Source organism: Euprymna scolopes, chromosome 1 (genome assembly GCF_053919585.1).
Source record: "Euprymna scolopes isolate OS-2025 chromosome 1, ASM5391958v1, whole genome shotgun sequence".
NCBI lineage: Eukaryota > Metazoa > Mollusca > Cephalopoda > Sepiida > Sepiolidae > Euprymna > Euprymna scolopes.
The window spans coordinates 133,822,020-133,848,307 of NC_136482.1; the positions used below are offsets into that span (position 1 = coordinate 133,822,020).

General features: G+C 33.4%; 1 protein-coding gene across 4 annotated transcripts in view; it reads left to right on the forward strand.

Annotated features, from left to right (window-relative positions):
• Positions 1–26,288, forward strand: part of LOC145270457 (ribosome quality control complex subunit TCF25-like) — a 178,181-nt gene that overhangs the window by 59,179 nt on the left and 92,714 nt on the right. For all 4 annotated transcript variants that reach the window (XM_080126184.1, XM_080126134.1, XM_080126299.1 and 1 more), the window contains exons 7-8: positions 15,037–15,136; positions 15,346–15,532. In XM_080126184.1, the coding sequence (XP_079982310.1) occupies positions 15,037–15,136; positions 15,346–15,532 (287 nt within the window). The remainder of the gene's footprint in view (positions 1–15,036; positions 15,137–15,345; positions 15,533–26,288) is intronic.

Consider the following 26,288-nt stretch of genomic DNA (forward strand, 5'->3'; position numbering starts at 1 on the left):
AGTTCATTAAGAAAATCGACACTTCTACCAAACCCAAAACTATATGGAAAATGATCAGAAAAATATCCAGAAAATATAATCTCAACCCAAACAAACACCTCTTCACAAAAAAAATTAAAAAATAACATCTAATATATAAATCTCACTATGTGTGTGTGTGTGTCTGTCTCTGTTTTTCAAATTGTATCTCCTCCTAGAAGGATGGTCGCTTGAGCAGTAGCTCAAAAGATTGCATTTTTGGTGCAGAATTTAATTAGAGGTATTTACTAGCTTAAAACAATTGCTAAGGGGTTCAAAAAGGATTCAAACTTGAAAGAAATGACACCTTGATGAGCATAGCACAATGGTGTTGTTTATTTAGATATTTCACAAAGTTGGTAAACAGTTTGTCTCTTTGGTGCACTGGATAGCATCACCGATTACTAATACAGATGTTAGGGTTTCGACCTTCATCGTTTCAATTTTTTTTTTTTTTTTTACATTCCGATATTCTTGATTTTTATTTTTAAATGTTAGTATGGAATAAATACACAAAAACACTTTTGTTTAAAAAAAAATACATAAGAATGTTTTTGAACGAAAATGTCATATTCAAAATATGATATATCCGCTTATTTGTTACATTCAAAAAATCATTTAAATAGATCAAGTAATGGCATTTTGTATTGGATTTATTCCTAAACTAATTAATCAATCATTATAGATATTAATTATGTGTTTATGTTTATATATTTCTATGTCTTGGATTCACTCCTAAACTAATTAACCGATCATTATGAATTTTAATTATGTGTATATGTTTATATATTTGTATGTATTGGATTCACTCCTAAACTAATTAACCGATCATTTTGAATTTTAATTATGTGTATGTGTTTATTTTAAAATAATGAAATCAATATATCATATCTGGCTTGGCAAGTAGTAAATGAGATATCTGGGCGCAAACGACCTGCCAAAGCTAAGTTAAAGGCAAACACTCTGGAAAATGCATGTTCGAAATGGAAAGCACATTTTGAAAAGCTACTCAAAAACAAACCAGAAGTGACAGACCAACCGATTCAGCCGATTGTTGTACAGGAACTCGATATTGAGAAGGATGATTTTACAATGGAAAAACTTCTAACTGTACAAAAGAAGACCAGGAATCGTAAAGCTACAGGTTTAGATAACATACCTCCTGAAGTATGGAAGACAGGTGGCTTCAATAACATCTTTCTTAATTCATGCAGTTCTGTATATAAACAAAAAGTTATTCCTATATGGATGCATACTTCCCTTCCCTAAGAAGGGTGACCTAAGCATACCAAGCAACTACAGAGGAATAACACTCACTCCAATTGCAGCAAAAATCTACAATGCCATGCTTCTCAACCGTATCCAACCAAAGATCAAAGAAGTGCTCAGGAAGAACCAAAACAGATTTAGAAAGAATCGCTCTACTACTAGTCAAATACTTACTGTTAGGAGACTGATTGAAGGAGTCAAAGCAAAAAACATTGAGGCAGTCATGATCTTTGTAGATTTCTCCAAAGCATTCGACTTTGTACATAGAGGAAAAATGGCCAGCATATTAAAAGCATATGGCATTCCAAATGAAGTTATTAATGCTATCATGATGCTATACGAGTACACTCGAGCAATGGTCGGGTCGCCAGATGGGGACACTGAATTTTTCGACATCTGCACCGGGGTTCTACAAGGAGAGACTCTTGCCCCTTTTCTTTTCATTGTCTGTCTTGACTTTGTACTTTGCACCTCTGTTGATATACACAACATGCTAGGCTTCACCCTAAATGAATCCAGAAACAGACGTCATCAATCAGCACACATAACTGATGCAGATTACGCAGACGATATTGCTTTGTTTGCAAACAACACTGCTCATGCGCAAACACTGTTATGTAAGCTAGAAAAGTCTGCAAATGACATTGGTCTCCATATTAATGCAGATGAGACAAAGTTTATGACTTTCAATGTGAAAGGAGAGATCAGGGCTCTGGTTGGATCAACACTGAAAGAAGTCGCTGAGTTTACGTATCTGGGCAGCAACATAGTTTCCACAGAGAGAGATATCGAAATTCTTATTTCAAAAGCATGGGCCGCATTGGATGGGCTGTGTTCAGTATGGACTTCGAGACTGACTAATAAACTGAAAAGGTAGTTCTTCAGGGCAGTGGTAGAGTCTGTCCTTGTTTACTGTGCTACAATGTGGACACTCACCAAAAGATTGGAAAGAAAACTAGATTGCACATACACCCATATGCTACAAATAGTATCAAATATATCTTGGCAAAATCATCCCACGAAGCAGCAACTTTATGGCAACCTACCTGCCATATCTAAAACCATCAGAGAAAGACGCCTAGGATTTGCTGGTCATTGTCTGAAGAGCAAGCATGAATTGGTGAGTGATGTATTGCTATGGACTCTACGACATGGACACACAAGCAAAGGACGACCTAGATCCACGTACATCCAGCAAATAGCACACAATGCCAACTGTGAACCTGAAGATCTGAGGCAGCTGATGGAAGGCAGGAAACTCTGGAGAGGAAGTCACATTGGTCTGGGCAAGGAGCCCTTCATGATGATGATACGTTTATATATTTCTATGTATTGGATAATTAACCGATCATTATGAATTTTAATTATGCGTATACGTTTATATATTTCTATGTATTGGAATCACTCCTAAACTAATTAACCAATCATTATGAATTTTAATTATGTGTATATGCTTATATATTTATATGTATTGGATTCACTACTAATTAACCGATCATTATGAATTTTATGTATTATATATGTTTGTATATTTGTATAGATGTAATATACGAAAAATTACATACAATAATCACTTACTTTTTAATATATTTATGTGTACAAGAAATTCTACCAAAGTAATAAGGTAATTGTGCAGTATAGTACTCATATGCAAAAACGAAGGAAATCTTACCTGTGACATACATAAAAGTTAATAAAGCCGAAAATCATGTTTAATATTCAAGTAGTATGACTTACATATGAGAACTAAGGTGCTTACTCACTATAGTACTCAGATTAAAAAAAAAAACACAAATTCTTACCCCTGACGTATAGAAAATTTAGCCCAACAGAAAATTACATAAATGTATCGAGTTCTTTCATTTTTAAATTAGAAAAACGGTACTTGTACATTATCCTACCTAAGAAATTAGGTACTTGTGCACTGTGCTTATATGAAAAACAAAAAAAATCCTACCTGTGATGTTTATAAAAGTTATTAAAACCAAAACTATGTTATGTATTCGAGTAGCATGACTTTTAAATGAGAAATAAGGTGCTTCTTCATTATAGCACTCAGATGAAAAAAAAAAAACAAATTCTTACTCTAGACGCACAGAAAATGTAGCACAATAGAAAATTACTTAAAAGTATCGAGTTCTTTCATTTTTAAATTAGAAAAAAGGTACTTCTACAGTATCCTACCCAGGAAATAAGGTACTTATACAGTGAAGTACCCATATGAAAAACAAAGAAATTCTTATCTGTGACATACATAAGTTATCAAAATTGAAAATCATTTAATATATTCAAATAGTATAACATTTATATAAAAAATCCGGTGCTTCTTCACTATAGCACTCTGATATAAAAACAAACTCTTACCTGTGACATATGGAAAATTTAGCACAACAGAAAATTATGTAAATTATTTTAAATATATGTTGTACATTACCTGCCCTAGGTAAAGAAATTTTTTTTCCACATACGTGCTGTAAATTTCCTGTCTTAGGGAAGGTAAAATATTCTTTTGCTATAGATGGCAAATGATACATAGACATTAATTTCCTCTATCCTTAGAATAACAGGTATGTTCAAAATTTTTCTCATTGTCTTATACGATCCCGAGCAACACCGGGTGGCCTTGCTAGTGATGTATATGATAATGAATTCATGCGGAATGAAGAAATGACAATATTACAACTTCGCCATGTGGAGAGAGAGGGGAATGGGGTCTAATGCTCTGCTCCATAGCATGCATTTATTCTCAGTATTTACAAGAAAGTCACCCCTTATCAAGGCCTGAAGGCCACTCGAGGGTAAAGATTAATAAATGCAAAGTGGATGAGCGGACCTGTACGAGAGTGGCCACCCCCTAAAAATGTGTGTTTTCCACCTTTCTTTAAAGTTTTTTTTGGGTTTTTTTCCGACGATTATCATAGTATCATATTAGTAGGAAAAATTTAAAAAAAAAAAAAAAAAAAAAATTTAATGACGTGTTATAATGTTCGGTATTTTTTTACAACCTGCTCCAACATAGTATAAACAACCCCAACCTCTCCATGTTAAGAACGGCTTTAGGAATAAACACCCTCAACCTCGAAAGTTGTTTTTAACATGGGGAGATTGGGGATGTTTATTCCGAAAGCCATTTTTTCTTAATATGGGGAGGTTGGGCGGGGGGTGTTTATACTACGCTGGGCAGATTGTAAAAAATACCTAATGTCATGTTGGGCGGGGGAGGGTTAATCTAATAGGATGGCTATGATAAAGAATTGGTAAGAGAAGGGACGAGAGCTAAAGAATAAAAGCTTTATTTACAAAAAAAACCCATGACAGTCATATATACGAGGGAAGTAACTCTTCCTCACTTCCGATTTGTCCAAGGGACTTAACACAACTCCTTTCTCTAATTGAGAATGAGCTCACCTAATTAATTTATATTTTATTATTTGTTTATGGGAGAATATTGGTGTAATAGTGTGGTGGGCTCTTTAGACCCAGTCTCTGTGGAGCCTTTATATATCTTTATACATGTGTGGGATCTTCTTGGTAGATATACAGGATACATTAGTGTGTAATTCACTAGTCGGCTGCATTGTATGTGTAGGTGATGTCTGACCCTCAGACCCCTTCCTCTGGCTAAGATCTGAGGATGACTTTCTCTGAGGTGTATGTGGTGTTGGGATGCTGCTGATGTGTAGTTCCCTTTGTGATGCACTTCCTTCAGATGCGTGCGGGTTGGTTAGATCTGCCCTCAAGTATTGAGCTTCTTTTAGCTGGTCTGATGAATTGTCTATTCCTTCGGTAGATGATACCACTTTGTGACTCAATTATGTATGATCTTGGTGTTCTAGCAGGATGCTGAATGATTCTGGGCTCCCACAGCTTTTTCTCATGTTGGATATAGATTTTCTGCCCAGCATGTAGAGGTGGGTGTTGTCTGCTATGCTGTTTGTCATAACAGTTCTTTGATCCCTCCTTATAATTCTGTAGTGCTGTTCTTGTCTGCTCATCACCAAGTTGCTGCTTGGATACTAGTGGTGTCTGTATTTGTCGGCCATTGAGCAATTCTGCTGGAGATTGGATCTTTGCAGACATGGATGTGGATCTACATGCCATTATTGCTAGATAACTGTCTTGTCCAGTTTCTCGTGCCTTTAGCAGTGTTTTTTTTTTTTTTTTTTTTAAGATTCTGACCATTCTCTCAACAAATCCGTTAGATTTTGGGTAGTGTGGAGATGATGTCTATTGCAGAAAGTGTATGATCTGGAAAAAACTGTAAATTCCTTGCTTGTGAACTGCGGGCCATTGTCTGAATATAAAATTTCTGGTACACATTGTTCTTCAAATATTGCCTTTATATTTTTGATGAGAGTTGCTGCTGAGGTGCAGTGGAGGCATCGTATGAATGAACTTCGACTGTACTGATCTGCTACAAGTAGATATACCCTTCCAGCCATAGAAAACAAATCCATGCTGACATATTGCCAAGGGTAGCTAGGGGTGTCATGCTGGTGCATCGATTCAACAGGGATACTTGCCTGATATTTTTGGCAGATGTGACAATTAAACACTCTATCTTCAATGTCTTTATTCATCTCTACCCAGTATATAACTGATCAGGCTCTTAGTCTGGTTTTCTCAACCGCTTGATATGATACATGAAGTTCTTCCAATATACCTCTTTGTAGGGAGGCTGGTATTATGATTTTATTGCTCTTTAGCAGAATACCATCTTGAACCCCAATCTCATCTCTAAAGTTCCAGAATGGTAAGAGGCAACTTGGGCAGCTAGTTCGATTTGCAGGCCTACCAGACATTACCATATTTGAAAATTCTTTTAGTAATCTATATAATTATAAAACTCACATGACCTTGTAACGAGTGATGTAATCCACTTTCTGGTTTACGACATCCGGTTGTGCATGCGCATATAAAGATTAACCCATAACAACGTAAACAAATAAACACAAATCGCTTCTTTTGCAGATTTTGACCTGTGTACTGAAATATTAACGTTATTTTGAAATGATTATTTAACATGGGAAGAGTGGAGGTGTTTTGCAACTATTCTTTATTACAACTATACTGTCGCTATTTTCTTACAACTAAACAACTTTAAACCGTTGATAAACATAAGAACAATTGTAGTAAAGCCAAGACTACTACTACTACTACTCTCTATCCGTCCCTTTTCCTGCCTTCCTTCTTTTTTTATTTTTTGCTTACATTTCTAGATACAAAATAGTTGTGTGAGAACGGTGAATTTGTTGACACATTTACTAATCTGTTTCAATATTAGTTTTATTTTATTTATTTAGGTTTTATTTATTTTTTGCTTCAGATTTTATTAATTTATTTTTAGATTTTAAGTTTCTATAACTTGGTTGAAGGATTCCAATATGTGTTTTTCATTCTTATATTTCTCATCGGTAGGTTCATGTGCGTTTTTGCTGCTAAATGACTTTCGTTTGCATTCGATTCGTAGGAAAATCATGTTTAATTTTCGATTTTTGAGCGATCATTTGGAAAAATAGGTAACTTTACACGAATAGGGAGGATTTTTTTTTTTTCATGTTTGAGTGATCTGTCCGTGATTTTTCATTTTAATATACTTTCATAGAAATGTTTGTTATGTCAAAAAAAAAACCCTATTTTCTTTACGTCACAAGTGTCACACTCATACATGAATTCCATAGCTAATATAACATACTGATCCAAGGGGTTACGGGTAGTCTAGTATAATATATTTATTTACGGAAACATGAAAAAAAACAATGAATGTGTCACATTTTTTTATAGTTTTAACAGTTTCAAAAAGGTGCATGTGCAACAGAAAATAGTTTAACATTATTTGTTATATATTTGCTTGGTACTTATGCACTAATTGATCCGTGCTGAAATAATAGCGTCATTATTTAAAAAGCCATTCTTAACATGGGGAGGGGAGGATGTTTTGTGCCTATTCTGTACTTTAACCTTACAATTGAATAAAAAAACATATCATAAAACTTTAATTAAACTTGGAAATATGATTTAAAAAATAGCATGGATCAGTAAGTGCACTAGCACCATTTGCTTTTTGACAACTTTTTTTAATCTGTGTATAGTAACCCCTTCCCCATTTCTACTGCTGCTAATAAAAACTATTTGACCATTTCTTTGTTATTTCTTTATTTCTTTTCATCTTCTCTTCAAGAAATGCCAAGTAAACTTTCCAATATTTTACGATTGTCTTACATAATTTCATATTCAACCACTCTCTTTATTTCCAGGACAACCATGACAATATTCTAACAGCAATACCCCAGCTCTCTCCCTCTTTTTCTCTCTCTCTCTTCTAATATTTACCTTTCAATAAATTTGTGGCGATCACACATTAACTTACTAAAGACATTGCTTGTTGTTTCCTTCTTGACACACCATAGGAAGTAAACAATGTTAGTCAATTTGATGACACGACCCAATTACATTCCAGGATTTATTGTTTGTTTCATTTCAATATTATCAGTATAATGAATATGAATATTCATAAATTAATTTTTTCTTCTTTGAATAAACATGTTTATTTATGTTTATGAATTTTTGATGTAATTGTTTTTCAAATAAATATGTATATATAGCAATGAACAAAATAGAGGTAGGTTGTAAGGTTTGTTTTGACAGTCTCTCTTTAAAATTCTACCAAAAATCAAGTAATTATTTTTAAAAAATACATTATTTAACAAATGAGAAAAAAAATTAACTTAATACCACAAATGAGTAAAAAATACCTAATTCACATAAGTTAATTTGAGAAAAAAAAAGAAGTTGGCATTAAATAACCGAAAAGGGTTGATATGCCATGAAACAAAAACAAACCAATCAACCTCTGCACTCTTTAATAAGCCAAACTTCCTATTAATCTTATACAGCATGAAATGTCCAATGGAGGCAATTACCAAGTTAAATGCTTTACTTAAAACAACATATTTTTCTCATTATAGTTCTTATATATAGATTGCCCAAAAAATCTTATTCAAATTGCTTAATTATATCATCCCCTGCTGTCTACGTAACTGAAGCCGTCAATAGTATTATTTCCCAATGGGGGGGGGGGCTCAAAAGGAGAGCAAACACGCCATATGGAGCCAATCTTGCAGTTCCAAATCTATTAGCAAATTTTGTTCTATTTTTCTTTTAATTATATTCATTTAGATCTGATATGTCTATTTCGGTGAAGACAGGTTTGTAGAATTTTCTGTCTTCTGTTTAGCATTATGTAATATGATTCCAAAGTGCAGAAGTTGCATTTTTTCTTTTGTTGGGTGTATATTTATTTGCTCTATTCAATATATCCCACTTCAAGTTAAAATGAGTGTTATTTCTAATTACTTCTCTGACATATTTAGTGAATGATTGGCATTATCCTAGTTTTAAAACAGCATATGTGGTTCATTTCTCTATCCTTGAAATTTCCTTCAGTAAACCCAGCATAAGCTTGTGTATTATTTTCTGCTACTACACTACATTCATAGATTATATTTGAAACCATACAATTCTCCATCAATGGGCAATCATTTCTCTTTCTGCAATTGCATTGTTTTAGTTCTATTACTAACAGTATTAAGATTTTTAGTTAATTTTTCATCTTTCACCAGCACACTAAATTTGGATGTTAATGATGCAGATTTAAGATAATTCAATAATGTTTTTATTTAAGAGTTTATCTAATCTGCTCATCTGTGGAAAGTTTTTTCCAATGATACCATGAAAAATTTCTGGGATTTCTGTGAGAATATGTTCACTGTAAGGGAGTTAAACCATATGGGACTATACCTCCTATTTTTTTAATGTTATTGCGGGAACTAAGTAGATGAGACTTGTATAATTGGTTTTGATCATTTTGTAACTCATTTTCACTTTTACTATCACTACCGCTATATTTACTTTTTTTCATGGTCATTTTTCTTTTCACGTTCAGCGTTCACACAGGCTTGAAAAGGCCTTATTCCTATTGTTAATCATATGATATGAAAATCATTCTTTATGTCCAATAAAAATTTGTATCAGAATATTAAAAAAATAAAATCAAAATAAATACTATTAAAATATTTAAATATTAAAAATAAAATAGAAATAAATACTATTAAAATATTTAAATATTAAAAATAAAATCGAAATAAATACTATTAAAATATTTAAATATTAAAAATAAAATAGAAATAAATACTATTAAAATATTTAAATATTAAAAATAAAATAGAAATAAATACTATTAAAATATTTAAATATTAAAAATAAAATAGAAATAAATACTATTAAAATATTTAAATATTAAAAATAAAATAGAAATAAATACTATTAAAATATTTAAATATTAACAATAAAATAGAAATAAATACTATTAAAATATTTAAATATTAAAAATAAAATAGAAATACATTCTTCTGAAATTGCATCCTATTATTATTTCCAGTATTTTTGATACAAGAGTTACATCCCTTTATCACAAAACAACCTGATGTTAACCATATACTTTACAGATGTAGGTGAAATAAAATTTAAAAGTAAAAAGAACGTTGTGTAGACCAATCCACAATGAGGAAAACAACAATATTTAATCACGCTTGGTTGGCCAATATAAGTCAGGGAATGTAAATATGATTGTCGGCAGGCATATTCTTGACACTTGTTCAGGGCAAAATGGGTGAAAGTGCATTGAAATCTCATGGCCAGGTCTGTATAGAGAGAGGATTCTCAGTAAACAAGGAAATAGAAGTGAAGATGAGACTAGTGGCACAGAGGATCATCTGTGACTAGGTCAAGGCAGAAGGAGGTGGGGGCACATCCCAATAACCAACCCCCTCATTGTTTCATGCTCAATAGCTAGACAGTGGTATGAAATGTACCCGGAAAAATAAAGAGAAGGATTCAAGAGAAAAACTCCAGAGGAAGACAGACCTTGAGTAGTTAGAATTGAATAAGAAGAAAGTGAGATTAGAAAATGATATCATGTCATTGACTTAATCAGCAGATGACATACCTCTAAAAACAGAATTCTATTAGGTTGACAAGAAGGTTCTTGCGGAATTTTTAATTTTAATTTCAAATGATGTATTTTCAAATAAATTATCATATCTTTACTTTATATATCACTTTATATATCACTTTAAAGAGTATTTTTCACTCTATCTAATCGTTTAAATTACAATTGTTTTCAAACAATTATGTATGTCTTTTCAGAACGTTGCATACAATATAGAAAAAAATCAAATTTGCACAATTTTCTCATTTGAATTCAAGCTAGGCCAAAAAATTGCGTGCTGAAACAGCTTGCTATATAAATGAAGGGTTTGGCCCAGGAACCTCAACTGGACGCACAACACAATGGTGGTTTAAGAAATTTTGTGTCTTGAAGATGATGAGGATAGTGGTCAGTCATCATTTTTTTGAAACCATTACGGCAGTGAAGTACTGTCAACAAATGGATGAAATGCATCAGAAACTTCAACAACAACAGCCAGCATTGGTCAGCAGAAAAGACTCAATTCACTATAATGCCTGACTGCGCGTTGCTAAACCGACCCTGCAAAAGTTGAACAAATTGAAATACAAAACTCTGCCTCATCTGCCATACTCTCCAGACCTCTCACCTACCGATTATCACTTTTTCAAGCATCTTGACAAATTCCTGTGTGACAAATGCTTCAAAAACCTAAACGATACCAAAAACGCCTTCAGTGACTTCATTGCCACCAAAACGCAAGATTTTTACATTATTGGCATAAATACACTCGTTTTGCATTGACAAAAATGTATTGATTTTGATGATGCTTATTTCGATCAATAAATCTTTGTTTGAGCCTAGATATGTTTATCTGAATTTAAAAGTTAAAAACTTCAAGAACTTTATTCTCAACCTGAGAGTAACTTTTAACAAAATCAAATGTTTGACTCTGTTAAGTTAAATGCTTTCAGAAATGAAAAAAAAAAAAAAATGAATTGATTACACTCAAAGGAGAGCTGCAAACTAAACAAGAACTGAAAATGATTCCGAATAACTGAATGACAATGTAGTACAGTCTTTGGTTTGGTTTGTGGTAGAGCTCATAGATATCAACTCAATTTTAAGTAATATCCAAGAAGTAAACTACACCTTTTACACCTCAAATTAAAAAAGCACAACTTCAAATTAAAAAACACAACTTCAAATTAAAAAAACTAAACTTCAAATTAAAAAACATAACTTCAAATTAAAAAAAGACAACATCAAATTAAATAAACCCAAGTTCAATTTAAAAGCACGTGACATTATGTTAGAATTATTCATACTCAAACTTTGTAAGGTAATTTGCATAACATCACTTATGCAAATTACCCACTATTACTTGTAGTTGCTTGCAACAATAAAAAAAGAAAAGTTTCTAACAATTAACATTACAATAATTTAAAATATGGAAAATAACAATGGATCTCCGGTAGTTGTGCGATCAAGTAGAGGAGTCAAGAGAGGCACAGTACGTGGTCAGTACAAACGCAATCGAAATTCTCCTAAGCGTCGGATTCTGGAAGCCGCTCGAAATAGCAGGGACTGGACAACTGTCGCAGAGAACTGTGGGATAAATAGGAACACCGCGTACGCCTGGGTGAATAAACAGGCCAAGGGGCAAGACGTGGAGGATAAGCCGCGGGGTGGAAGGCGACATGGGAAAGTGAATCCGGACATGGTCAACAACATGCTTGATATAATCGGAGAAGATCCTACCATCACTCTCAAGGAGTTGGCCTTGAAGATTTCGGAGATGCATGGAATCAACCCCCCAATCAGCGTTACTACCATAAATAACCATCTCGATGGTAGACTCTTCACTGTAAAACGGGTTCACAAGCAAGCCGAGAATGTCAACACTCCGGAGAATAAGGTAAAACGTCGTATCTATGTAGAAAGGGTTATGGCCGCATTGGGAGCTGGTAAACATGTGGTGTATTTGGATGAGTCAAACGTGAACTTATTTTGTACTCGGACCGTTGGACGATCCGCGAGGGGCCAGAGAGTGGTGCTACATGTTCCAGGCTCGAAAGGTCCAAATATTCACATGGTTGCTGGTATTAGTCAACAGGGACTCATCAACTTCACCCGCAGGCGTGGCGCCTACAAGCACCCGGATGTCAACAAATGGGTTGCAGAACTACTCAATTCTGTCTTCGCAATGGGATATGATGCCGGACAGGTAGCCTTGGTAATTGACAACGCCCCGTGCCATTCCCGAGTGGAACAACTACACGACCAGGCAGCTTTTGCAGAAGTGGAGTTTATTCGCTTGCCTCCATACAGCCCGGCTCTCAACCCCATCGAAATGGCCTGGTCAGCCATCAAAGCCGTCATCAAGAGGGATCTACCGAGCGTTATACATGTGCCACAACCGGAAGATATCACAAAAGTGGAGCACCGTCTTCGTCTTGTGGAGACCGCCATCGACCGAGCCATGTCTCAGGCATTCTGTAATCGGGTTCAACGCCATCACGCTAGATGTCTCAGGGAAGAGGACCTCCCTGTTGGAGAATAAATGGTTTATCAATCATGTAATAAAATTTTAATTTAATTTGAACTTGGATTTTTTTAATTTGAAGTTGTGTATTTTAATTTGAAGTTTAATTTTTTTAATTTGAAGTTGTGTTTTTTAATTTGAAGTTGTGTTTTTTTAATTTGAACTTTAGTTTTTTTAATTTGAGGTGTAAAAGATGTATACTGTAATTGATATCTATACATATTTTAGATTCAGTTTCTTAAAGAATTTACGTCGCATTTTTTCCTTCTCTCTAGGTTTTAGTAGTAGAATTAACAAAAATTAAAACATATTCTCTATATCCTTATGCATTTCCTTCTATATATATATATAAAAGGCAAATGCGGCGCGTGTATTTTATATATGTCCAAGAAAGGCTTTTTTTGCCGGGGTTCCCGGATGGGGGGTTACCATCACTTAGAAGTGTTTATATACCCCCTAATTAATAATATCTAGGATTTGGGAATGCACGTCACATCTAAATTTATTTACAGCAACTTTTACAAAATTATTGCTATTTTGGCTTCTCATGTGTTGATTCGGGTTTTTCGTAAAAAAGCGAAATTAATTCAAAGCTTAAGGCATTGTTCCCGGCGCAATTCCCGGGAACATCCAGAAAGCAATCAGCTTTGATCAATGCAGAGGAGACTCCTTATATCAGACAACTGCTATTCAATTTGGACAATATCCCCTTTTTATGAGGAGCTGCTCCCCCCCCCCCCCCCCAACATCTTGGGGAAACAAAACCAGCCAAAGGTAGGTAAACAAACCAAAAAAAAAATGCCCTGCAGTAAATGTTAACTCCGCTACTTCTATTTTTTAACCTTATTAAAAAACTGCTCTGCAGAATAAGTTAACTCCACTACTTCTATTTGACTTCATTAAGTCATTAAGTGCAGGCACCGTCAATTCTGTTTCTACTAAATTCAAACGTGTTTCAGTTACTCTTTCTTGTTGGCCAAGCGGTTAACATGTCAGGTTTTTTTATTATTATTTTCCAACTTCATCTCAAGGCTTCAGGTCTGATCCTACCTACCTACCTACCAAAACATTTTTTAAGACCCCCCCCCCCCCAAAAAAAAGAAACATCTGGGCAATGATTTTTTTTAAAGAAGTTGTTTAAACTTCTTAAAAAAAATCATTGCCCAGATGTTTCTTTTATAAAATATTCGCTTACTCTTTTATTTTGCCCCAACACACACACCTCTAAACGCCCGGGCAACGACAGGTACCCCCGCTAGTCAAAATATAAAGTCCAACCAAATCAGTCAACTGTGCCAAATCCGGGAACTACATAGTGATATCAAAATTACCTTTCCTATTTCTGGTTTATAATCTATTGATGTATGAAATTAGTATTATTCTAGTTAGTTTAATACTTTTAACTTCCAAATTATCCTATATCTGACACACAAAAAGAGATCTAATTTAAGGTGTATTTTTAAAGTCTTATTTAGGGTCCTTAAAAGTAAATCTAGAGCATTTAGGGGTATACATATGTTATCTATATTTATATTATAGCGTACTGACACTACCCTTATATATATATATATATATATATATATATATACTGTGAAAGCAAAATCAAGACTTAAAAAAGCATGTGAGAAACATTTACCTGTAGCTACAGCAAAGGTAAATGTTTCTCACATGCTTTTCCCATTAAGGGGATTTTTCTTTTTTTTCTTTCTCTTCAAAAATGCTCTATTGTCAAAAGTGTGTTTATTCATGAAGTCTGAAGAAATGCTGGTTTTGGAAAAGTTTTCAAACGATATAATGTTTGAAATTGTTCGACTAGACATGGAAACAATTGTAACGTAAAATGAAATACACTTTTTATTGCCATCAATACTCCTTTATGAAGTCTTGATTTTGCTTTCACAGTATATTAATGCTCAATTATGAAATATGATAATTTTGTAGCTTACTCCTGAAGTCAACTCTATTTGGCTTAAAACTCATTGGTATATGAAAATTTACTGAATTACACGAACTCAGTATATTATATATATATATATATATATATATATATATATATATATATATATATATATATATATATAAATGTTAAAATTGATAAAATCACACAAGTTACTTTCATGAGAACATTAATTAAAAAGGAAGAAAATATTCATGTCATTTTGTTGCTTTCACTTAATTTCTTGCTAAAAAAATTTTTCAAAAATATAAATTTCTATTAATAATTATGTAACTTCAGGCCCTTCTTCATGACAACCCTTACCACATTGACTGTCTCCTTCAGTTGAGTGAAATTTGTAAAAATGGAGAAGATATGCAAATGGCAAAAGAATTAGTAGGTCTGTATTTTTCTTCTTTTCTCAATTTTCCTTTCAGATGATTTTTACCAACTCATGAATTTTTATAATTTGCATAAATCTTGTTTATACTTGTTTTTTGCTTTTTTATGATTTAGTATTTTGATTAAGTATTTATTTTAATTACATATCAAAATTGAAATTGATTAAAACAAATGATTTAATTAATCATTTTTCTTTTCTTTGTCTAGAAAGAGCATTGTACTCTTTTGAGATGTCCTTTCATCCACTATTTAGCTTGACAAAAGGAAACTGTCGATTGGACTTCAGACGCATGGAAAATCGATCATTTTACACAGCTTTATTCCGACATATCAACTATTTGGGTAATAAGGGCTGTCATCGCACTGCTCTAGAATATTGTAAACTACTTCTTAGGTAAGATATACAATAATAAAACTTTGATTTCTTTGATTTTAAAAATAGAAAATCTATTGTAAAGATTTTTAATCAAAATTATTTTATCGAAAATAGTGTTCATCTATCTATATATATAAAAGGCAAAATGTGTGTGACCATTTCGTGTATGTCTTCAAAAGGCTTTTCTCGTACACGCTCCCGGGTTCGTTACTATTGCTTACAACTGTTTATATGGGTCCTATATCATAATATGTAGGATTTGGGAACGCAGGTCGTCTCTAGATTTATTTGCGTCGACTTTTATGAGATTCGCGCTATTTCGCTCTGTGCCCGGTTTGTCCTGCATTTTAGTATAAATACAGTGAAAAACGTTGGGTTCTCGGCTTTCGCGCTGCTCCCCACTCCCTTCCTACCATCATCTGGGGGAAGTGAAAACTAAAAATAATGATCGCGCGATGACCTCATTTAGCGTTGTCCTGTCAATCAAACCTCTTTTAGCTTTATAAGCTTTAACTTAACACGTTAATCAATTACTCTCACTCGGGGTCGAGACCGTTAAGTAGTTGGCATTGGTTTCCACCTTCGCGTCAAAGCTTCCGGGTTCAATCCCTCCTCCCGACCAAACGTTTTTTTTTTTTATTACTTCGCTTATTCTTTAGTTTACCCCCCCCCCACCATACACAGGTTTATTTATGCCATTTTTTTCCGTTTTGGTTTTGGATTTTTTTTTTTACATCGTCTTCCCCCCCCCTCATACACACACCTACAAATACCGGGGCAACGCCAGGTACACCCCCCCCCCCGCTAGTATATATATAAAAGCAAAGGTACCCTCCTCCTGCAGGACAACGCTCCGGTCCACAACTCGCATGTCACTAGATTAGAAGCACGAGCGTGTGGTTATGGAATCTTCCCCCATCCTCCCTACTCTCCTGACCTTGTACCCTCTGACTTTCACTTCTTCCAAGCCATGAAGTTGTTTTTGAAAGGAAAGCGTTTCCCAGATGATGCTGCCTTGATTTCTGAAGTCACGTCGTGATTGGAGGACCAACCTGGGGTGTTCTACAAAAACGGTCTCCAGAGCTGCATCAAACGATGGGAGAAATGCACAACTCCGGGTGGTTTCTATGTAGAGAAAGACTGCCAAGTTTCGTTGCTCTACTCCTATGGGAAGTGGGTCAGGGGCATTACTTATTGCATGCCCCTCGTATGAGGGTCAACTGGGCCAGTTTGTGCAAGTTTTTGCAGTTTTTCTAATGTTATTATTACATAATTTTAAAAGAAATAAATGTATTTACTTATTAATTTGGAAAAATACTGACTCATCTTATCAGAAATTATGTTATCTCTCTTTAAAGGTGTTTATTATTACATAAGAAAAGTTGGGTATTTCTACAAGATAAAACCGAAAAAAAAAAATACTGATTTTCAAGTAAAACAAATGCTACCTACATAATTGTTGTGTGTCAAATAGTAAAATATCCAAAAATCATAAAAAACAATGAGGTAAAAAAATAATTATTCATGAAAGACACTGTATTGATAAAGTGAAAAAAAAACAGTTTACATGTTTTCAAAACGAATCAATGTATTCATGTATAAATTAAAAAAATGCAGTAAGTTTATCAGAAATTACATTATTTCTCTTTAATTTAACTGGCTATTTACATCAGTCTACTATTGTTTAAATTGGGATTAACAAACTTCTTTTTTAAGCAGAGGTGGAGAGAATAATGTCCATTTTGTTGTCACAAAGCAATTTTCCCAAGCGTTTCCCCTACTATTTTTGTTTAGTATTAATTAAAATGTTATTTTCATCCATACTGTCTTCATGGCATTAATTCCCAAAACTCTTTAAAGGGAAGATGAAGTCACAGATGCTGCAGATACTACACTTTGATCTTGGTCAAAAGATCAAGTAACCATATTATATAGTGTAGTTTCCTCCCAGATATTATCTTCTATTAAAAAAAAATACATAAAAAATCTGTATGATGTGTGACACCGAACATAGATGTCATATTCTGAAAATCATGTAAAATGATCAATTGTTACAAAACCAAGCGGAACAAAGATGTCATAGTTTAAAAATCATGTATAATGATCAAATACTTTTTTAATGTATTTATTGTGACGATATGCCCCAGTTGAGAAATCCCAAAAGGGAATTTATCCCCAAAACCGTATTGTATGTTTAAAAAAAAAAATAGTATGTGCCAATCATGAAATTATTATGGCCAAGTAGCAATTTACCCAGATTCTGATCAGTATTGCCGTTGTGGAATTCTCCAAGATTCGCGGTTAACAAAATACAAGGCAATGAAATGATGAAACAACTGGCTATATATGTGTATTATATACATATCATTTTTTTATACATTAAAATTCAATAAATAAAAAAAATAAAAATAATAATACAAAAATCATGCAGACAGTGCCCAACGGATCTAAAAGGAAAAGGGGCAAATGACAAAGAAAAGCTGTTTAAATAAACACTGTCTTTTCTCTCTCATTTTTTATCTTCTTTTTTCATCGTATGGAATAATAGTTAAGTGATACGAGGCAAGCAGAAAATATTCGAAACTAAAAGTTCAATTTAGTAAGTCAATGTGGATGAGATAAAATGGGTGATTGAGTGAGATGATAGATGTAAAGTATTTAGCTGATAGCAGGTTACATCCAAACCGATGAAGTTATTCCATTGTTTATGGTATTGCAACGATCCAGCCAACGTGATCTGATACTGTTCAATATTCATCCATTCACATGTTTTCCTTTTTAACCACTGATGTATAGATGATCCAACGAGCAATCATGGTAATTCTCCCTCACTTGGGGAGGTGTCTTGTTCCAATATATCTGAGTCAAGGTAAATCCATAGTTTTTGTATATTTCCTTTTTGGCTCGATGGAAAGATTTAATTTGATTGGACTATCAGCTCATCTATGCGATCTCTCTTCACTGGTGTTGTCTCACATTTTTGTGGACAGTTGTCTAATGATGTGGTCGCTTACGCTTGTATCATTCAATTGACTTTTCCATCTTCTGTACTTACCTGTGATTTGCGCCAAAAGTTTGACGCATGGCATTTTCGTTTGCTGAATGTTTTGATAGAGATTGAGGATGAGGATGTCTGGCTGACTTTCTTTCATGGTTTTACGCGTGGATATTTTTGCTTGCCGAATGTTTCAATAGAGGGGTGGGTGGGGGTAGGATGAGGTGACCAACTGATAGACAAATAAAAGAAAAAGGAGGGGGTATAACTACTTCTGCAATATGCCATATTTTCTCATGACGTATAAATTTGGAAAAAACTGCAGTCATCTTCTGGATGTGGCGTGATTTCTCTTCAGTGATGGTGGGAGGAAGGGGAAATAAATACAATTATGTTGCTTTTAAAAGTGCTCTGGAAGCTCCAGGGATCACCAAATCTTGCCACGCATTACCCCCCACTAGTTAAAATATGATTTTTGTCTGCACTGTCTTCATGGTAGTAATTGCCAAAACTCTTTTTAAGGTTGGGGGGGGGGGTCATTAGAATGCTGACAACACGTACTACACTTCGATTGTAGCCAAAAGATCAAGTAGTTTCTTTTCATGCATTATCTCCATTTTTGTTCAGTATTAGTTAAAATTGTCTGTTACTACAATCCAACTTCTTGATTAGTCTATAATTAAGCAAGTGTTACCTAATCACTAACTGCATTTTGAAATACTTATTTGTTTAGTAGTATGACTTCTTCAGTATAGCACCCAGATGAAAATCAAACAAACTCTTACTTCTGACGTACGGAAAAGTTAGCACAGCAGAAAATTATATACAATCATTGAGTAGTTTCATTTTTAAATAAGAAATAAGATACTTGTACAGTATTCTACCGAAGGAATAAGGCATTAATACTTGAACAGTATAATACCCATACAAAAAAACAAAGAAAATCTTAGCTGTGACGTACATAAAAGTTATTAAAACCAAAAATCATATATATGCAATACTATGACTTTTAGATAAAAAATTAGGTAATTCTTTAAGATAGCACTCAGGTGAAAAACAAACTCTTACCCATGATGCATTGAAAAGTTAGCATAAAAGAAAATTGTGTAAACTCGAGTAGTTTCATTTTTAAATAAGGTGTATGTACAGTATAGCACTCATATGTATGTACAGTATAGCACTCATATGTAAAGCAAAATCTTCCCTGTGACCTATATAAAAGTTGTTAAAAGCGAAATTGCATAATATATTTGAGTAGTATAACTTGTAAATAAGAAATAAGGTACTTCTTCAGTATTGCACCCAGATAAAAAAAAAACAAAAAAACTTTTACCTGTAATGTATGGAAAAGTTAGCACAACAGAAAATTATGTAAAACCATTGAGTAGTTTAATTCTTAAATAAGAAATAAGGTATTTGCACAATTTTCTACCCAAGAAGTTATAAGATTGAGTATAGTACCCATTGAAAAAATAAGAAAATCTTAGCTGTGACATACATAAATATTATTAAAACCCAAAATCATATAATATATTTGAGTAGTAGGACTTATAAATAAGAAAAAAAACTCTGATATGGAAAAGTTAGCACAACAGAAAATCATATAAAATAATAGAGTAGTTTACAATCTCAATTTTCTCATATAAATTTTCAGGAGAGGGTCGGCTATATAGAATCAGTCCAGGAAATAGCTGAAGCAGTTTACAATCTAAAAATAACTTTATTTCATACATAGTTTTAGGAAAGGGGTATAAGGAATGAGTCCCGGCAATGACTGAAGCAGTCTTCGACCTGAAAATCATTTTATTTCATATATATTTTTAGGAGATGATTGTCTATATGAAGTCAATCCCTGAAATAGCTGAAGCAGTTTACAATCAAATACTTTATTTTGTATATATTTTTAGGAGGGTGGTATTGAGAGTTAGTCATGGAAATGGCTGAAGCAATGCACGATCTGAAAATCACTTTATTTCAAATATATGTAGAAGAGGGAGGTTATATGGATCAGTTTCAAAAATAGTTGATACAGGTTACAATCTAAAAATTACTTTATTTCATATTTATAAGGAGTCAGTATCAGAAATGTCTGAAGCAGTTTACGATCTGAAAATGATCTTATTTCATATATATTTTTAGGTGGGGTGAGTATATGGAGTCAGTCCTGGAAATTGCTGACATAGTATATAATCTGAAAATCACTTTATTTAATATACATTTTTAGGAGAGGTAGGGCAGGGATATGAAAGTCCCAGAAATGGTTGGAGCCCATCTAAAAATCACTTCATATATATGTGGTATATGGAGTCAGTCCCCGAACTGGCCGAAACAGTTAACAATCTAAAATTCACTTTATTTCATATGTATATTTTAGCAGAGGGATATATAATGTCAGTTCCGGAAATGGCTGAAGCAGTTTATGATATGAAAATCACTTTATTTTATGTATATATTTAGGTGGGGTGTATATAGTCAGTCCTGAAAAATCTTAAGTAGTTTAAGATGTAACAATCACTTTATTTCTTATATAATTTTAGGAGGGGAAGTATATGGAATCAGTCCTAGAAATGGCTGAAACAGTTTATGATCTGAAAATCACTTTATTTTATGTATATTCTTAGGAAAGGGAGGCTATTTGAGTCAGTCTCAGAAGTGGATGAACAGTTTACAATATAAAATTTATTTAATTTTATATATATTTTTAGGAGTTGGGTATAGGGAGTCAGTTCTGGAAATGACTAGAGCAATTTACGATTTGAAAATCACTTCATTTTGAAGAGTGGGTATATGGAGTCAGTCCCAGAAATGGCTGAAATAGTTAAGGATCTGAAAGTCACATTATTTTATATATATATATATATATATATATATATATATATATATATATTTATTTAGGAGAGGGGGGTTATATGTAGTCAGTCCCGAAAATGGTGTAAGCAGTTTACAATATAAAAATAATTTTATTTCATATATTATTTTGGAGGAATAGGGGGGGGGGGCTATTTGAGTTAGTTCCGAAAATAGCTGAAGTAGTTTACAATCACATTTTTACATAAATATATTTCAGACAGGATGCTATTTGAGTCAGTCCCTGAAATGACTGAAGCAGTTTGCAATCTGAAAATCACCTTATTCTTTATCTATTTTTAGAGAGGGTGTGAATCATATCAGTATTGGAAATGGCTGAAGAAGTTTACGACCTGAAAATCACATTATTTCATATATATTTTAGTAGGGGAGGTTTATTTGGAGTCAGTCCTGGAAATGGCTTCAGCAGTTTACGATATGGAAATCACTTTATTTCATATATATTTTTAGGAGGTGGATATCAAGAGTGCCAGGCAGTGCCGGTTGTAAAATAATGTTGCCTTTATTAATATTCTTGTATAATATTTTGATAAGTGAGTGGGAGATACAGAATTTGTGGTTCAACTGGCTGATGTACGCAATCAGTAAATGTGAATTACAATATAATATTTTATTCTTTTGAACAATTTTCATTATTAGCATAATTTCTCATATTATTGTGAAATCGGGTGGAGAGAATGAAATTACCAGTATTCAATAATGTCATTGTTTTGTTATGTTTGGCGTTGCCCATGAACATTGCGCAAATGAAACCACTGAATGGTTCAAAACGGCAATTGGAGCATATGTTCCCACGCGTAAATTTTATAGCAAGCTCCACTCTCCCCAATGGTTTACTTCTACTTGTGCAGCTGCCATAGTGCAAAGGCAGCATGCGTACCACAAATTTAACCGACATAAGTCCAGATCAAACAGACAGAAATATGTAGAAGCCAGAAATAACTGTAAGAAAGAAATAGCAATAGCTAAGAGAGAATTTACTGAAACCACCAAAAAATGCATCGAAGCACAGAAATTAGGAACCCGTGACTTCTGGAAAATCTACAACAGTGTAGTAAATAATGGGCAATCAACAATTCCCCCACTATCCCTGATAGTAGCCCCCTACAACAAAGTGGCAATGTGTCTTGTTTGGGGTGAAAATGTAAAAAAAACAAAACAAAAAAAAAACTGTATTATATTTAAGAAATGTAGCTTCAGTATCTGAATTACATTTTATTCCAGTACTGTAAAACAAAAGACAGAAATGAGTTAGGCGAACACTACAGATTCTAAAAATCATATAAATTGATCCATTTCATGTTACGTAATTGACACAGAACAAACATGTCATATTTGAAAAATTACATACATTATTCGGTTAATTTTTTAATGTATTTATGTCTAAACTTGTTAAAAACTACAGAGCCATCGTCTGGAAGATACGATTCTCTTCGGTGTAGGTGGGAGGAAGGAGAAATAAACATGATCATGTTGCTTTTAAAAGTGCTCTGGAGGCCTCCAGGGATTACCAAACCTTCTTATTTTGGGTGAGATGTGGGGAATTAGTGTCCGTTTTGTTGTTACAAGGTCATTTTCCCAAGCATTACACGCACTTTTTTGTTTAGTATTAGTTAAAATGTTATTTCTGTCCGTACTATGTTTATGGCAGTGATTGCTAAAACTCTTTTTTTTAGGGGTGGGAAATGAGGTTGCTGGAATGTTGAAAACAGATACTACACTGTGATCCTAGCCTTTTTATCATATTCCAAAAATCATGTAATATTTTCTGTGGTGGTGAGAGAAGAAACACAGTAATGACAAATTTTATGGTTAAGCAAGGATTGCCTAATCACTTACCATGACAATGTATTTATGTATTAATTTTGGAAATCATAATGAATCATCTTCTAAAGATGACATCATTTCTCTTAAAATTTTGGTGGTGGTGGGAAGATAAATTAGTTTATATATTTTGTACAATATCCGTCTAGAATAGGTAAAATTATTTTATATATGTGCTGTAAATTACCTTTCCTAGGGAAGGTACAATTATTTAATTGTCTAGGTAAAATATTCTTTTGCTCAGGATAGCAAATTATACAAATTTCTTGATATTCTAAAAATAACAGGTATGTTCAAAAGCATTTTCATTTGCTTTATATGGTCCAAAGCATGCCAGGTAGCCCTGCTAGTCTATTATACAAGGGCAAACGTCTGTTTGTATGTATGTGTGTTTGTTTATATGTTCAACTAAAAGTCCAAAAAAAAAAAAAAAAGGAGAACCATGATATGGTATCAACTAGGGGTGTACCAATTAATCAACAGATAATCGGTAATTGGAAATTGGAAGACGATTATTTACTTTTCTCTTTCCTATTGAATTTAAATCATTTCATCACTGCCAAGTGACCCATCAGATAGTTTGACACATTAACATAGTAACTGCTAATTTAGCTTAACACTTGTTAAGTGTCTGGTCACTATTATGGCTTTTTGTCCTTATTAAATAAAATTACAAAATACAATTTCTAATTCTATATATAATATAATATAATTAAACAATTGAAAAGAAATCACAAACCAACTAAAAAGTACAAATTGTAATTCTTTAAGGGAATAATTATAAGCTGAAGTTCTGCACCTGCTGCTGCTCTACTTCATCTTCTATTCTAGCTGCCTACCATCTCTGCTCTCATAGTCTCCTCAGTATTTAAAGTTGATTACTTTTAAGTTGTAATGTAGAAACATTAGACATTTTCTATTCTCATGATGCAGCCTATTCCTAATAGGTTCATACACATCACCACCTGTACTAAAGAGCCTCTCACCCTCCAAGATGAATCATTGTTTCACATATATGCCATGAAAAAGTCTTTTATGATTAATGTTTACCAGATAAAAAATATACTGTTAAGCTGAAAAACAGTCAAGTTTGTTTGCTAATTTTAAAACTGATTAATCAGAAGGGGCTTTTTCTGGACATCTATATATAAAAATGTATGTTCGCTTTTTGTGTATGTCCAAGAAAGGCTTTTTCCGAGAAGCGGTCGGTCGGCTCACAGCTTAAAACTTTTTATATCACATATAAATCATAATATCTATGTGTTAACAACGGAGGTAACCTGTCTATTTAATTTCCTCGACTTTGAAAAGATAAATATTCAACATTTTTTGCTCGCCGCATGTGGATTAGGCTTTTTCATATAATAATAAAGCCACACTAATTCTGGTGTTATTTTTTTCCGGTCACGATTGCTGGAAATGTCCGAAAGCAATCAGCTTTGATCAATGTGGAAATTTTCCTTATATCAGACAATTGCTATTCAATTTGGACAATTCCCTTGTTATGGGGAGCTGGTGCTGCCCCCCCCCCCCCAATATCTTGGAAAATAAAAATAAAAAAGCGTTCCCGCAGTAAATAAAATACTGTCCCGCAGTCAAAGTTGACCTCATTAAGTCATTAAAATGTAAACATGCCAATTTTAAATAGTTAAATAAATTCAAACGTGTTTCCGTTAGTATTTTGCGGTGGCCCAATGGTTAACGTCGCACTTTTTTTTTCACACTTTAATTTCCAACTTCGCCTCAAGGGTTCGGGTTCAATCCTCATACTTACGTACCAAAACACTTTTTTTTTATCCTTCCCCCTCCTTTCAACACAAACACCCGGGTGTTTTGATTTACCCATTACCCAAAACCACACACACCTCCAAACACTCGGGTAATGCCGGGTATCCCCCCCCCCTGCTAGTCTATATATATAAAAAGCAAAATCTGTGTGAGTGTGTTTGTATGTCTCGCAAAAACTTTCATCATGAGCCACGGATTTTCGCTACATAGTATCATTTTAAAGCTCGAACCTTCGCCTGACAAATATTGAAAAATTGGCCAAAAATATTAATTCCTTCACCCTAAAATCATCAGTTTTGTACAGGGAGGGTGTAGCAAAAACCGTCCTCTCATGACAAGTTCGCTTCTATGCATGCGCAAATGATGTCGGAATATGTTTCAGTTTAATTATTAAAAAAAAACGACCCAATTTTGTCAACGTCGTTTTAGCTTACTTGATTAGAGGGCGGCGTCATTATCTAAAGGTTGTAAGTTCGAATTGTGGTATGAGGTGTCTTTTTTTTTCGATTTTAATATTGAAACAGGGTTATTTAAGCCATTTTTTACATTCTATGTTTTTTGGGGTTTTTATTTTTCAGATTTTTTAAAGGAGTTTTAACGGTTTTTTTTTTTCGTTTTTTTTGTTTTTGTTTTTCTGATTTTTACATTTAATATCGTTCATTTGCCTTACATTACTTTTTTTGTTTTTTTCGATTTTTTTTAAGTTTTAATATTTTTTTTGTATAAAATATTTAATATTTAAAAATATTTACTTCGTTTATTCTTATGTTTTGATTACACCCCCCCCCCCACCGAGTACACACACCTCTAAACACCCAGGCAACGCCGGGTACCCCCCACTAGTTCAACATAAAGCAGAACAGTTCGCACAAACCAGAAATAAATGATTTGTAAACAATCACAGTGTTAACTTGAACAAAGCCAATACAAAAATAAAATAATTAAAACAATAAAAAATAATAGTACTTATGCAGAGAACTTTCTGGAAACGCATTTCTTAACGTGTGGCAGAGAGGGTGTTTTTTCTAACTAGTCTGTATTTTCACCTAACAATTAAATAAACAATACAAAACAAGTGATTTTTGCCACAAGCATTGAAGAAGGACAAGTTTTTTTCTCTATATCTCTTTAACTAGGGAATGGGTTTAGGAAACCACCAACATGATCAGTGCGAAGCTAAGATATCGACAGAGTCGTAAGAAATGCCAATTGTATAAAGAAATCTATTGTTGATAACATATAGTTCTTATTTTTATTAAAATTAAATTGATGTTGAACATGTACATTTACTTAATTACA